The sequence below is a fragment of the Carassius auratus genome, chromosome 7 (genome assembly GCF_003368295.1).
Source record: "Carassius auratus strain Wakin chromosome 7, ASM336829v1, whole genome shotgun sequence".
Taxonomy (NCBI): domain Eukaryota; kingdom Metazoa; phylum Chordata; class Actinopteri; order Cypriniformes; family Cyprinidae; genus Carassius; species Carassius auratus.
The window spans coordinates 35918479-35934467 of record NC_039249.1 but is presented as its reverse complement, the minus strand read 5'-3'; the positions used below and the strand labels follow the sequence as shown (position 1 = coordinate 35934467).

General features: G+C 37.8%; 1 protein-coding gene across 2 annotated transcripts in view; it reads left to right on the top strand.

Moving 5' to 3' along the window:
• The window catches only part of slc8a4b (solute carrier family 8 member 4b), a 64065-nt gene that overhangs the window by 23520 nt on the left and 24556 nt on the right, over positions 1 to 15989 (top strand). For both annotated transcript variants that reach the window (XM_026268712.1, XM_026268711.1), the window contains 2 exons: positions 1345 to 1608; positions 1799 to 2283. In XM_026268712.1, coding sequence (XP_026124497.1) covers positions 1345 to 1608; positions 1799 to 2283 — 749 coding nt within the window. The remainder of the gene's footprint in view (positions 1 to 1344; positions 1609 to 1798; positions 2284 to 15989) is intronic.

Below are 15989 nucleotides of genomic sequence, written 5' to 3'. Positions count from 1 at the left end.
CTTCGGATCTCCTCCGTGGGACTCAAGACCGGTGGATCCAGCAGGTGTCGCTCATTTCCCAATCACTCCACCGGCCTCGCTCTGTTCCCACGTCTCTCGGCCCCGCCCCACTCGTCACGGTTATAAATATTATAAACATTTATTGTTTTAAATATTATTGGTTTCTAAATTTCTCTGGAATGTTAAGGAGTCACATACTCAATGGTTGATCAAAACAGCTTGTTTTTCATTTATGACCTACTAATTGAGAAGCACTGATCAATGGAGTTTTGTCTATTTACGCTGAAAGAATGGAAGTGAAATGTGACAACATACCCCATAGGCAATGAGCACATTGTCACAACTTTATAAAAACTTAAGATTTTACCTGATATAATAAAAAGGGACAAACTAAGATATCTACAAAATAGTTTGATGATAAACACAAATACCCCGTAGTACGATGTGAGCAGATTTAGAAAGACATTCAGAAAATCACAGAACTGAACACAACACACTCTTCCTGCCTCCACACACAGCTTTTAGAACAGGAGACATATACATGAGCCAGTAAGAATGTTTAAAATGTCTTGAAATAATAATCACATTTTTTATTCACGTTTATCATGTTTTCTCAATAGAATTCATAAAAATTCTTTATGAATTACATTGCTAATGTCATGGAATAACAATAATGTAGGTAAAATATTTCCTTTTGCTATGAATGTTTAGTGATATCTTCTAAAGACGTTTGTTTAGTGTTAATGTGGCAAGTAGTAAAATACACAAATTTTCGTTATTCTAGCACGAGTGGAAACTTTCCGACCATCTGTCTTATGTGTGTTGCAACAAGCCCAGTATTAGGTTGTGCCCCCCTCTCTCCTGCTCTCCCAGTTTAGTATGCAGAGATATTTGTAAGATATCCATAGAACCCCCCCCCCCCAAATACTTACTGTCTTTGAACTGCTTTAAACATGGTTTGTTATCTTTGTTTGAGTATGGTATATGTACATACACTTTTAAAGTTAGATTTTAGCAAGACTGCAAAAATGGTCTTGTTTTAAATGTTGTGTAAATCACACAAGTTCGTTTTGTTAAAAAAGTTGTAACTTGTAGCATTATACACAATAGTCAGACTGTAGCTTATTGTGCTCTATACACATTGACTCCTGTTTATTCAAACAGCTGAAGACAGAGGAATTTTTTGGGAAACCTGTTTGAAAATTCTATTTAATGCCTAGTCTGGTTCAGAATGTACATCTAGCAAATATTAAATAGCTATTTTACGACTTAAGAAATTGATCTGCAACTAAACTGCAAACTAAAGAAAGAAATAAAAAACCCTTCTCAACCTTAACTCTGCAGGTTCTAATACAGCAGCAGAAGAGCAGAGCTTTCTACCGCATTCAGGCGACAAGGATGATGATTGGTGCTGGGAACGTCTTAAAGAAACACGCAGCGGATCAGGCCCGCAAAGTGGTCAGCAGTGGGGAACCTCGGGAGCAGGAGGATGACCCTCTTGTCACAAGAATAGACTTTGAACCTGCCCTCTACCAGTGCTTTGAGAACTGTGGGTCCTTAAAACTTACTGTGCAAAGGCATGGAGGAGATGCTGGGTGCACTGTTAAGGTGAGTTTAAAGTAAAACACTCATCAGTTCAGTCATTTTATGAGGGGAATAGGATATTCCTTAATTTATCGTCTGATTTTGTCTATTAAATTATGGTAATTATGGAACAGGTTTTTATCAGTTCTGTTTATTTAATGGAAACAAGGAAGATCTTTGATCTTTCTAAATGTTTATTTATGCACAACTCTAGGTGGACTACCGAACAGAAGATGGCACAGCCAATGCCGGTTCTGACTATGAATTTGCTGAGGGCACACTCGTCTTCAAACCTGGCGAGAACATTAAAGAGATCTCCGTAGGCATTATTGATGATGACATCTTTGAGGAAGATGAATACTTCTATGTGCGCCTAAACAATCCCCGTATTGTCGGGTGGGCTGATGGACATCCTATTAGTATGGAGACTGGTGCACCTGCTCCTAGCGCAGCCCTTGGTGAGGCGCACACGGCGACCGTGACGATCTACGATGACGACCACGCAGGAATTTTCACATTCGAAAGCGAGTCGATGCGAGTTAGCGAAAGTATTGGCATCATGCAGGTGAAGGTCATGAGGACATCAGGAGCACGTGGTCTGGTGGCTGTACCGTACCATACAGTGGATGCCACAGCTTGTGGAGGGGAAGACTATGAGGAAGTGTCGGGAAAACTGGAGTTCCAGAACGACGAGACAATGTAAGAGGTTTCTGTCAGCTAATGTGTTTGTGTGTGGGAGAATGTGTGTATCTGTGTGTTACTACCTGTGTGTTATTTAGCTCTTTCTGTCCAAAGATTGTCCCGCTTGAGTGAACCTTCACAATGAAATGCTTTTAGTCCCGCAGTAAAGTTATTAGATTGTGTGTTTCTCAGGCATGTCAGACGGCTTATTTCACGGCTAAGGGAAGAGCTACAAGAATTTAATTTGAAAGAACACATTGTCACAAAAATGTGAAGACTTAGTAATTTTTTTTCCCTCTTATACATTTTAGTACATCTTAATGCATCTTATACATTTTTACATTCCATGTATTTCTTGCCATATGGAGAAAATGAATATGGTAGACATCCTTCCATAATCGGATTGTAAATTTTCCAGTGAGGTAAAGATGAGCAAGTAAAGACAGATGTTATCTTTAGTATACAGATTGTATGTCTTTATCCTGTTTCACACATACTGCACTTTTGTCACATTAATGGCACCAATTTTTAGGGGGTTACAGTGTTGTACCGTGAACCTGCTGTTGCAGTTATATTCATGCCTTTGGTAATGATTGAATGTACAGTACGTGCGCAACCATGCATGAAGTATAAGACTGAAGAAGTCAAATTCTTTTTTGTAGTATGATATATACAGTGGGTTTGCGAGTTTGATATGATTCAGGCTTATGAGGCTTATATATACTGTATAAAATAGTGGGTGAAATGCAAATTAAAGTACTCAGGTAATGGCTGTGAAAGTTTAGCTGCCAAAATGGTTATGCTATGTCCTTGTAAATTGACCTCTTTCTGTGTGTCCATTTATTGTTGGTAAATAACTTAAAGGGGTCATGAAATGAGAAACCAAATTTGCCTTGATCTTTTGGAATATAAGAGGTCTTTGTACCATTAAAACGTCCTGCAAGTTTCATAGCTTAAGACGTCCTCCCCATTATAAACGAGCCATTTATTTAATCAAGCTCTAAATACAGCTCGTTCTGGATCCATGGTAAGAAGTGACGTCACGGTGCGAAGTGACGTTCCAACCATTTGCATATGACCGCCTCCAGCACAAGACAACTACGCTCATTTCGGATCGTTGTCGCGCTGCGCGCCTCACAAGTGTTCAGTCGACGGACAGCGAGTGGGTCTGTGTACAGGAAAATTACAATGCCACGCAGATGTGCTGTTCCTGGCTGTGGACAAACAACATCTTTGAATACGCTGCCGAAAGATCCTGACGTCAGGGAAAAATGGATGCAGTTTATTTGTATAAGAGAATCTTGAAAATATGTCGCCTTTCTAGTAGGCCTACATGTAATAGAAGATTAAAAATGTTGCCTTATCAATGCTGCATCTTCAAATATGGCCTGTGCATGCATTTTTGTCCGCAGTACACCCTATCATTTCATTGAAATTAGGTAAATAATGTTGAACTGTTAGCATATTAAACTATAGAATAATTATGCAACAATAAACCGTTTTCAAGTGTCTCGGGTTACAATTTTTTTATTAATTCAAAATAGTTTCACTTTCCATGTGGACACGGGCTGATCCAGTCTTCGTTGTTGTGGTGATGGTTCATTTTCCTCTGATTCCTCATCTGATTCCGGCTCAAACATATAAGGTTTTATCATTGCAAGAGCCATCGCTTCGAATGCATCACTCGCTACTAAACAGTTACGCTCAATCCGCAAATGTTCCGTCAAATGTCGTTAGCCAATCATAACAGTGGGCGTTAACACTGAACTCTTAAAGGGGAAACAACCCAAAACAGACTGTTTGAATCAAAGGATGAGAAACAGGGTGGGAAAATGTCATAATTCACTACATTTTAAAAGTTTTTTTTTTTTTAACTATAGTAATACTATAATTGCACCTAGGGGACCATAATAATAAAATAAAAAAACCTATGTCATGACCCCTTTAAGGGTGTGTGTAATGGTTGGCTTCACAGCTAGAAATCTTGGGATAGTGTGTAATGCAGTTTCAACTGTGTCTGTGTTTAACGTTTGTGTCATTCAAGCCACAGGTAACTGCAGTAGTTGTCTGAGTTGTCACAGAGATCAGCTGTGAGAGGACAAAGCAAATGGCTTCCATCATTTGTGTTTCAGTTGGTCTCTGTTGATTTACTACCCAATAAGTCTTCACAACAGGGGCACACAGCAAGTAGACCTACAAAAATGAAACAGAAAGCACTGCCAAAAAATGAAATACACACACACACATAGAGCTGACTCACACTCACACATCATGGGGTCTTTGATGGACATAGGCTGGAGATAATCAGCAATATTCTGTATTTCAGCAGTGAAACAGTTCCCTCTCGCCGTATCTCTGCTTTTCTGGCTCCTGTCTCACTCTGTCTCCCTTCTCTCAGTCCACAATCTTCCCTTGCTCTTCTCCTTTTCAATTCACCTCACTCTTACTCTTGTTCCTGCTGGAAAAACCAGGTCATACCAGCTTAACCCTCATAAAAGTAATGAAAATAATTTTTAAAAAGAACCTCTTATTTTACCGTTACATTTTAATGTTCATCTGATCTATCAAAACCCAGAAGAGTGTTTTTTTTTTACCTGACCAAAAACACATAGTAAAAGAATTCAATAAAATAAATTAAAATAAGGACATAGTGCCGTAGTATATACATCATTCAGAGGATTTGAGAATATTAACATTAATTACATGTAATGATCACAATGTAAATAAAATGTAAATAATAAGTACATCATCAAGTTTATAATCATTTTAAGATGTTCTTTTTGTATTACGGTGTCTCATATTAAGGAGTTAAATGGATTAAATTCTTTATTTGTAAACATTTAGAATTTTAATTTTTTTTTTTGAATTTTAAGTTTTGGGGTGAACTAACCCTTTAACAACGTTTTACAAGATATTAAATGGCTAGAAACAGAACATTGTCTCATGTTCTCATTCTTTCCCCCTTTTATCCTTATTTCTCCACATTTTTGTGAACAAATGTGCTCTTTGAAAGCAAAATACTAATGCCTTTAGTACTTTTATTCATTCTAAACATCTTCTGTTTACTCCCCTTTCTCAGTTCTGTCTTCCAGCCTTCAATGAATCTATCACCACTCACTTAATGCATCTCTTTGACTATATCACATTTCATGCATTGTATACCGCTACACTCCAGCTTAATATAAAATAAGTGTCTGTGTGTGTTTGAGAGAGAGGTTCTGGTAGGTTAATATTCGTATAGCCCCAGTGAAACTCTGCAGCGCCCTTAGATTGTCATAGAAACAGAAACCATTGAATGAGTGTAGAGGTGGTAACACATAATAATTGAAATACAGAGAGGGGTCAGCACTGAGGCGCGGATGAGATGAAGACAGACAAGGAGGTCTGGCGGATTAGTTTGTGTGTGTCTGAATGTGTCTTTGCCTGTTACCTTCATGCTACGATTTACTGAGGGCTGTGCCTTGATGTCATTCTACCGTTTCACACTGATTTATTGCTCATATTTCATGAAGAATTTATAAGGTACAGAGAAGCATTCTCACATATTTGTGCTCACATATGAACTGTTTTGCCATCCTGTCTCTTTGTACTCCTATAATTTTATGCTCAATCTGTTTTTTTTTAATACGAGTTTCTTTAGGTGTGATTGCACACATTTCATATTTCATGTACAAAATTAATTCTGTCCTTTCAATTCACAGTTTCAGATTTTTAGTTTTCATTGCTGACTATTTCTAACTAATTCAACCCCTCTGTTTTCCTTGCCATACCAAATGTTCTTTCTGGCCTCTCTCTTGTGACGTGGAGTTTTTCATTAGGCCTTTCCCTAGGGTGACCCAGAATCTACTGTGAGTACTAGAAATGTGTTCCAAGTGGACCACAGCGTGAAATCTCAGTCAGTGCTCATCTTTGACTATGTTTGTGCAAAGCAAAAGTAGATCACTCACCCACGAGCAATGTTTTTGGATGGGCAGATTCCTCCTGTATCAGACTCAAAAACCTGCTCATTATGTACACTTTCTTCCAAGACTGTAAACTACAGGAACACAGAACACACAAATCTAGATATACTCTAAGAGATAAAATGTTCAAATGTATTTTAAAGAGATAGTTTACTTAGAAATGGAAATTATGTCATATCTACTAAGTGTCATGTTAAACACAAAAGGAGATGTTTAGAAGAATCTTCACACTGCTGTTTTACACACAGTGATGTGTTGTATGAAATGGTGCAATGTTGGGCTTGTCAAGCTCTAAGCACCATTCAAGTCAAGTTCATTTGACTTGTGCACTATATACCAAGTAGTTTAAAGTCATATGGTAGCTTTGTGTGAGGAAAATAAGTTTAATTTCTGTTTGACGTTCATCTCAAATCGCATTTGTCTGAGTTCAATATGAGTTGTTTGAAACAATCATTTATGAAACACATTCTGAATCTCTGATATCACTTTAACTTGTTCTTAAATTTAACATTCACAACTTAAATGTTGGTTTGTTGATACCAAAATTATAGCATGACATCCGAAAACGTAAATTTTTAAATGAACTATCATTTTAAGTCTCAGATTTCATGGGATGATTTCATGTGATTTTTTTTTTTAACTGCACAAATAACAATTTTCCTCATACTCTCAGATATCTTTGTAGTTTCTTTTATTATTTGCTCTGTTCCTCCTGTGATGTTTCAGAATATTCTGGGTTTGACATGGATGTGGCCTTGGGCTTACCAGAGCAACCTCTGATTGTACCTTTTGGTAAATATAACAGGGAAAGACAAAAGAGAAAAACAATCCCAACTCACTCTCAATGTCTGTCTCTCAGTGTCAGGTCACGTATCTCTGGAGCTCTGAGTCTGTCTGTGTCTGTATTTGTGTGAAAGACAGAATAGAATCACATTTTTAATTTGACTGCTTTATAGCATGTCATCATAGAAGATTGTTAAAAACAAAACATTGGCATACATAGGCTCAGATGCACACTTGTTGAAAAAAAAAAAGCAATAAATATATGCTGTATTTTAATGTGAAATTATACAGGAGCTGAATAATTGTTAACATGTATTTCTGTCTCTCAGATGATAATTTTATGGCATCGCTTAACTTTTACACTGTGACAGAGCCTTATCATCAGCGTGCCTGCCATGTCACTAATTTCAACATGTGTGTTCCCTGCCCTAACCTCATTCTACCACCGGCAATCTATGTAAAACCACATTACTGGACAAATACAGAGGTCTACTGTGTTTCCTCCAGTTGTGCTCTGTAGATAGTTTGGATTTAGATGCAGGAGTTGTAATTGACTTAACTTGAAAGAAAGTTGTGTTTATAATTTAGGAAAATAGCAGAGGACTGCATAGCATAATAATGTCTGTGCATGAGTGTGTTTACAGTTGATATAGTCAGAGAAACAGCAAAATGGTTTGACTTATGAAAAACCTGCCGTAAGCTTCTTGAATTTTGCAGAATAATTCCTCTTCACTTCAAGGTGTAGTGTGAGATAAGCTGTGTACTGCAGATAAGAGCCACATTGTCCTTAAAAAAAAAAAAATGTCTGAATTTTTTTAGGGAGCAATTTATTTTAATTGAAATCTTGTAATCTTGACAAGCACATTCTTTCTCTATAAATTAGTAAAAAAAAAAAAAAAAAAAATTCTGTGACAGGTTGATTTGCTTGTTTGCTCAAAATTTTATGCAACTTCTTTGTGTTTTTTTATAGACAGTTGACTGTTTCTGCCATGAAAAAGTGCTTTAAATTAGCGTTGAACGATTAGTTGATATTATCGACAACATCATCAATAAAAGATTGTCAACAAATATTTTTGTTGTACAGTAGTCGTTTGATCTCATATGACCTAATGAAAGAGCCTGCAATAATGTGGTTTGACCAATGTGGCACTGTAAAGCAAGACTGTAATTCAGACGTCCTGGATGCAATTCAAGAGACTGATTCAAGATACAGTGTTTCAGTTATGATAGGAAGTTCATTTCTTTTCTGCGAACCGCCTCTTTCGAACAGTTTGTTTCAATGAACCGGTTCAAAAATCCAGTTCATAAGTTCTTTTACGCCCTAAAGTAATGATGTCATTTGCGATGATGTAATGATATCAAGTCCATTGTCCCAAACATAACTTCAGTCAGTTAAAACATCATAATCATGATCTGAAAAGTTTACAATTAAGTTTTGCAACTAAGCACCCAAATACAGAAACAGGCAGTGATGTTCACACCAGGATTTAAGCCTTGAAGATATAAAGTAAATAAATTAGTTGTCATCAGCACAGAGACCATAATCCATTTACTGTACATAATCCATTGCGATATATTTGTTATTGAATAAACTTACGTTTCACCAGATTGCCATTCATTCAACTCTTCGGATCCCACACTGATAACATTGGCACAGTTGTCCAAAAGAACCAGTTCGGTTCAGATGTGCTATGTCAGTCATAGGAGGCAATTTGTTAGGTAGCTTCACGCTGAATCTTACATGTGTAGTGTCATCAGCTCATCAGTTCTCAAATCGGACGTGTTAGAAAGAAACGGTTCTCAGTTTAGTGTAGGTATCGATTGGGTTTTATCCGATACCGGTGCCATTTCGATACTGTTAAAACAGGACCAGTGCCTAAACGGTGCCTGAACCGATACTTCTGGGTCATTATTTAATACAAAAGCACACATAATGTTTCTACTGTAGGATCTCTGTCAGTCAATCTGATATTAAGTTAAAATGAGTGCCTTTAATCAGTTCTGTGAATGACTGTATGGTCATTCTTTATAAAGTAGCAACAACGTAGTTTGTAAAGTACAGTCTTAGGCATATCGTATTTTCACCCCCCAAAAAGTTTTTAAGCCAGTTATTTCCATCTTTTACTGTAGTATGATAGTAGGAAATATCAGTTTACATTTCCAAACATTAAGACAAGATGGGGAGGAGACAGGTCGGCCGCCGTTTTCATATGAAATTTAAGGGGACTGGCTCTGAGGCGATTGCAAATTTGTGTACAGTTTATGAAGATAAATGCTATAGCCCCGCTAAACAAGCCTAGCGACGCCCATGGTTCGTGTATACATTTTGGAGAACCAGGACAAATATTTCAATCGATCGCTCAGGCATTTAAGAGGCACCGAATTGAGGCACCAAAATCTGCGTTCTTATTTGGTTCAGTGCATACCTGTTCCACTCTAACCGGCATGCTGCAGTTCAATATATCATCAGCTGCTTTACTCGTGTTCATGTTCATGTTCTGTAATAATTACAGTAAAGGGATTTCATAAATCATCCCTTATTCCTATTAAACAGAGTCTTAATTATTGTCCAACTTCCCTTTGGCCTATAACCTAACATAAACTTCAACTGAACAAAGTACCCAGATTAGATACATTCATTTTTTTTAAAAAGTAAAATAAAATATGTGAAAATTATCACACTTTCTGATGTTTAACAAAATCATGCTTTTCGTCCTCTAGAAAAATTACACACATGAGTAGTATTATCAGCTCGTCAGTTCTCAAATTGGATGCATCTGAAAGAAACGGTTCTCGGTTCAGTGTACTGGAGATCTGAAAACCGATGCAACCGATTCTTGACTCGAGCAGTGGGAGTGTACGTTCGTTACCTGGCTCGCTGCATTAATGCTTCTCGTGTTCATCTTCAGTTCTCTCTTCACAGTAGTTCAGTCAGTGTACTGTGTGAGTAAATTAATTTCTCAGGATTTTTATTTATTTAGACTAAGAGGGAGTGTCAGCCACATTAAAAAAGTGAATAACTTAAGTAATTTGTGGATTATTGCTTACTGGAGACGCGAACCGTTTCAAACGTTTCAGTCTGATTTGGTGAACTGCTTCAACCGGTTCACTAAGAAGAACTGGTTAAATCAAATTATTAGTTTGCGATGTGGACATCAGAGCAAATGCATCCTGCTGAAACGGAAGCTCCTGAGAGGCGTTTATATACGTAAAAATAATGCAGCATGCTTTCCTCTCAATAACAAAATAAACACACAGTGGTGAGAAAGCAGCAGATAAGAATGCATCTGATCACAGAGACCGGTATGTTTGCTTGAGCTCTGTCGTTCTGTACTATAGTGAATTCCAATCATGTCTTATTTACAGAGGTGGCCAATTTTCAGCAGCTAATTTTTTTTAAGTCAGTTATTTCTATCTTTTGCTGTAGTAGGTCAGTAGGAAATATCAGTTTACATTTCCAAAAATTCACTTTGCCTTTAATTGTAATAATCTAGTGAGATATTTATTTGCACAAGGAGTCTGACAGCAGGCAGTGCCCCACACAGAGATCTGATCTCATCATCATCCAGTCTGTCTGGAATAACATGAAGAAGCAGAGCAAACTGAGACAGACTTAATCCAGAAGAACTGTGGCAATTTGATGATTATATTTAAACTGTTTGTTGTTTTTGTGCTTTTACTTGCCAACTATTTCGTTTTTTATTTTAAATTAAGTCCATGAGCATTCAAATGGCTTTAGACTTGGCTTTATACTTTGTTAACTCAGACTGTGTATGGCACAGCAATGGGATGAAACTTGATCATGTATTGTCAAAGTGCGCTGCTTACTAAATTTAGCTTTAAGCATCTGCATGTCATATATTGTAATCTACTCATTTGCTCTGGACCATTTCACAGGAATCTTCCAAGCATCCCAGGGCCCTGGGCGACTGGCTACATCACCTATAGCCAGCCCAGCCTGCATGCATCCACATACAGTACATTCTTCGCACACTAACGTACACAAACACACATGAACACACACACACACACACACACTATGAAGCCCTTTAATTAAAGGGCAGATGTCCAGGCAGAGGGAGACTGCAGGCCTGTTGTCCCAGCCATGATTAGAGCCTTCACAGCTGCCTCATTGCTCTCTCAGACCCCTGGAGCCACTGCAGAGGGCCAAGGCCTTCTCCCCAACTCAGCATCTCTTAATATGCATGACACCAGCACACATGCCAGTAAAGTCCTCAATGCATTAAGTTTATGAGTAAAGCTGGCATACAATACAATAAAACTTTGATTGAACTGTATTAAAATGCATCTAAATTAAAGTGCATACTGATTTGATCCATTGTGTACTTTTAAGTGATGGAGACAAGACAACCACGCCCCGTTGCCATAGCAATGTTTCCTGTGCCAATTTGTTAAACTAAATGCAAAAACTAATTTGGTTTATGTTGAGATGGAAACTCGGACTGAAATACATTTAGATATATACGCCGATAATGGTGAGTGTACTTGGAATATGAAAAGAAATGCTGCCAGTTGAAAGAGCTCCTTCTGTTCCTGACACTATCTTTCACTATCCCTGTTTAGTCTAAATTTAAGTTAACACAAAGACATGTTTTTAAAAATGGTAATGAAAATGAAATGAAACAATGAAAGTCTGTTTTTTATAGGAAATTAAGCATTTTATTCAGGGACATCATTTTATTAATGGACATATTAATTTCCGAAGTGACTCTTATATTGTTAAAAATAATATATATATTACATGGCACAGTAGAAAGTGTTTTTTTGTTTTTTTTTGTTTTAGTGTTTTCCTTTTTATTTATACAGGTCAGTACAATGAGCAGAAAGGAATCAAAGTGACAGGGAAAATGAGGAATGGTTTGGAAAGAACCAAATTGCAAGCACATTCTGACACGTCTTATTAAAACGTATCACACCCTTGTGTAATTAAACACTAATACAGTCTGTCCATCTGTAATTATAAGCCAGATCAGACCTAAAGTGGTTAACTTCAAGCTTTGTCAGTGATTTATATTGTATCTTATTTTCTTCCTTCCTTTTATTTCTTTCTGCTTTGTTTTTTGAATTCTCTTTCTGCTTATCCACACACTGAAAATTGATCGACATTCTTATACTTCGAGATAAAACACTTAAGCAAATGCTTGATTATTGAGGGAATATTAAATTGCATGCTTAAAAAAAGCTTTTAACACTGTGTATATCATACACACCAAAGAATGCTGAACGTTATTGTTCCTTCACTACCACTGCTCTCATCTAACAACTCATTCGATGACCTCTTTTGTATTTTAGTTTTTTTGAAGTATTCTCTCTGCCTTGAGAGTCTCATCCAGAGCATTTATTATCTCTAATCTGGAGCCTTGTTAGCTGAATTCATGTTGCAAGTATGGTTTGGGATTAGTCTCATTACTCAGTTTGCATTGTTTTTTATTTTGATATTGGTTAGTGATTATGAAACCCTCTCTGTATGCACTGTTTAACTTTGCCCTGTTTGCGTTTAGAAGATGACCTACCCTCACTTAGTTTTCCCCCTTTTCTGTTTGTCATCTAAATCCTCCACTCCGAAATTGGAAGTTGCTTAATTAGCACTGCAAAGACAACAAGTTGTTGAGGCGTTCCCTGGCGATTAACTTGAAGTGACAGCGTGTGCTTGTGTGCTGTTCCATGTTTAAGGGAAATGTCAGACCGAACGAGACACGAAAGGGGTGCAACAATGAGAGAGAACACAGAGTGAGATAACGCAATGTAAAAGAAAAGAAAACACTGTCTGCTGGATTGAAGAGTTATTTATCAGTATGCTAAGTACCAGTCAAACTGTTTAAAAAAAGATGCTGAGAGAGTGTTTAGGACAGTTATAGGCAAATTGTAATGTAGAGATATAGTATGAAAGACAATATACTGAAAAAACCCCCAATAAAGATACAACCCCCAATAAAGATACACAACCTCTAGCTTCTAGGGTGCCTCAGTGATCAGTTCTTGGACCACTTCTTTTCTCTGTCTACATGACATCACTAAAATGAATCAGAAACAAAGGCACAGATGTAGGAAAACAGCTGCTAATGCCAAATGTTGGCTCCATGAGCTGGTGTGTTTCTAGCATGATGTGCTGACAGACTGGCAGCAGCTGGCATGTCATCCCATATACCTCAGCCAATCACACAATCACCTTCAACTTCTAAAAAGTGCCAGCGGTCCACTGTGGCACATGAGTGGGTAATGAGCCATAACGTTCAAAGTAAGCTAAATAGATAATGATGACATGAAAGAAGAGGAGAATGACTGATGTGAGGATGTTAAAACATACATGAGAGGAAAGAAAAAGAACCAGGAGATGATAGATGGCAAATTAGGGGGTGGGAAACAAATTTTTCAGAAAAAAGATAGAAAGTTTAATGAAATGGGGGTGGGGGTTGGGGTTTGGGCTGACATTTAAGCCAGTTCATCTCTTTCTCTTTGTTTCTCTTGATATGGGTTTGAAATAAGCATGATTTTTCAATTTCCACATTGCATAGGCTGAGATAATGAAAGAGTCAGACTGTCTGTCCTTGTGTTTTTGTTTGTGAGAGAGAAACAGTCAAAGATGTGATTATATGGTTATCAAACCTGTTAGAGCTTTCACAGGTTTGACTTGACAAGAAGATCTAAGAAAATAAGTGAGAAAGAGAGATTTTTGGCTGATACATAAGGAAAGACGTGACACTTCCCAATCTCTCTATAACACGCAGATGGGATTTTTTTTTTTTTAATTACGTTAGAATTATATATATATATCACATCAATGATTTCAGGGAATAATTCAGATGGGATTTGGATGTAGTTTTTAGGAAGGTTGGCATCGTGAAATTCATTGCCAGTGAGTTTGACAAAAAGTTAAGATATAATTGTAAGATTATGTGAATAATTACAGGTGGTGATCACAGCTGATTTTGATATAGTTTCTGTTCTAATCAGATGTTACCTTTTGTTTTAATTATACATTTTTTGAGAATTCTCCATTCTCAATTTTTTTTTTCGATTTCTAATTTTAATATCATATGGGATTCCAGCAGTACTTTAACTGATTTTGCACAGAGAGCTGGCACAAAGGTCTAAATGTATAATAAAAGTGCACCAGGCAATTTAACAATAGCTTTAATTATGTTGTTTGACCAAGGTCAGACACCCCTGACATCACTGAAAAAAGGCCTATGACATTGGTGAGCAAAATTTGCAAAGCTGGCTATGCCCCAATTTTATACGGCTAGTTCGTGACCTCAAAAAGCCTGTCCTTTGAAGACAAATCAAAGAAATGGCCTGTATCTTTAAAGGATCATGCCATGAAAGTACACCTCCTTCAGGTCTTTTGTTGCAAACTAATCTCGGTGCCTGACACATGTTAACGTGCTCGAGGGTCAACATTCTGAACAGGAGCTTGTGAAGGGCCCGGTTCAGCACCCTCATGTCCAACATTGGTCTGAGCCCCCCACCCTTCTTGGGTACAATTATGTAAGGGCTGTAAAACACTTTTTTTATCTCAACCAATGGACAGGCTCTATTGCACCACTTCCACACAGCAGCATTTGCCTCACATGGAGATAAACAGAATGCCACTAAACTTTGGCAGACTCCTGATGAACTAGACCATATAGCCCAGCCGAACGATCCCGAGGAGCCACCAGGAAGGATTGGGGAGCTTTAACCAAATATCCAGATACCTTGCCAATGGCCTCAGTGGAACTATGTTCAATGTACCTGGGGGCAGGGTTCCTGCGGCTTTGAGATGTGATAGGCCCAGTGGCAGAGGACATTATATCCTTCAGACACAGAGTGTGTTGTCTGCTAGGTCTGTCAAAGGAGCCCACGACAAATATGGGAAGTGCATTTTGCCTACATGCAGCATACTTGCTAGATGACTGATCTATTGCATTAGCGCATGAGGAGGCAAAGAACTGGCATCCAAACAGGCTCTGATGCGCAATCGTAGTCCCTGGCCATCATACATGGGAGGGCCAGAAAGTGAGTATGAACCAGGGAAGTAGGAAATAGCTTTTTTACTGATCATTTGGTGGCTATCTGCCAAGTGGAAGTCGGAGTGAAGCTGGTGATGGTGATCCACTATGATACAGCATCCACTAATTGAAACAAAAGACACTGCTTACATTTTGCAAGATGTGGGACAACATTCCCAGTTTTGTAACTGTCCCACAAAATTTAGTTGATAAACACTGAGAAATAGTCACACTCAAAGATGCCAGATCCATCAAAAAAGTATGTTGGTTCAAGAAGTACAAGATGCATTGAATCTGGTAAAATGCATTTAATGCTTGCATAGTATGATAAAGTTATATTTATTTTAGTATGAGATTTGTGTGATTATGTGATTTATACCTTCTGACCTGGTATTCAGATGATTATATTTAGTGTACTGAATCAGTTCTTTGGGATGAATTACATGCTATCACACAAACCTGGGTGCCAATTACAGAGCCAGTCACAGTAAAAAAAAAGCTTATTGCCAATTTAAATCAACAGTGCTGGCATGAAACTCTAGATGGTGCAGTCCAGTAAGTCTAACTCAATCTAACATAATGACACCATTATCACATGGCTCTGCTGATTGGTTTCCCCTGTGTCGGTAGCCAATGTGTTGCTGCTCAACATTCAGTAACTTGGGTAATGCTTGTTGTAGCAGTTGCAGCTCATTTCAAAAACCCTCCAACTTCCCCAGCTCCACCTGAATAGATTTGCTATGAGGTGGTCATGTATGCTATGAGGGTTCTTTCATTTATGTTACATGTGCAGCAGCAGTATTTTTTACATGCTCACAGCAGCATGTTGTGGATGTATTGGCAGTAGCAAGTCTCAGTAATTGCAGCAGCAGCGTAGCAGATCTTTTCCACCAAGACCAAACACATTAACATAGTCAAGTACATTACCATACCAATATGTTATGGCAGAACATCTCAAGGTTACGCA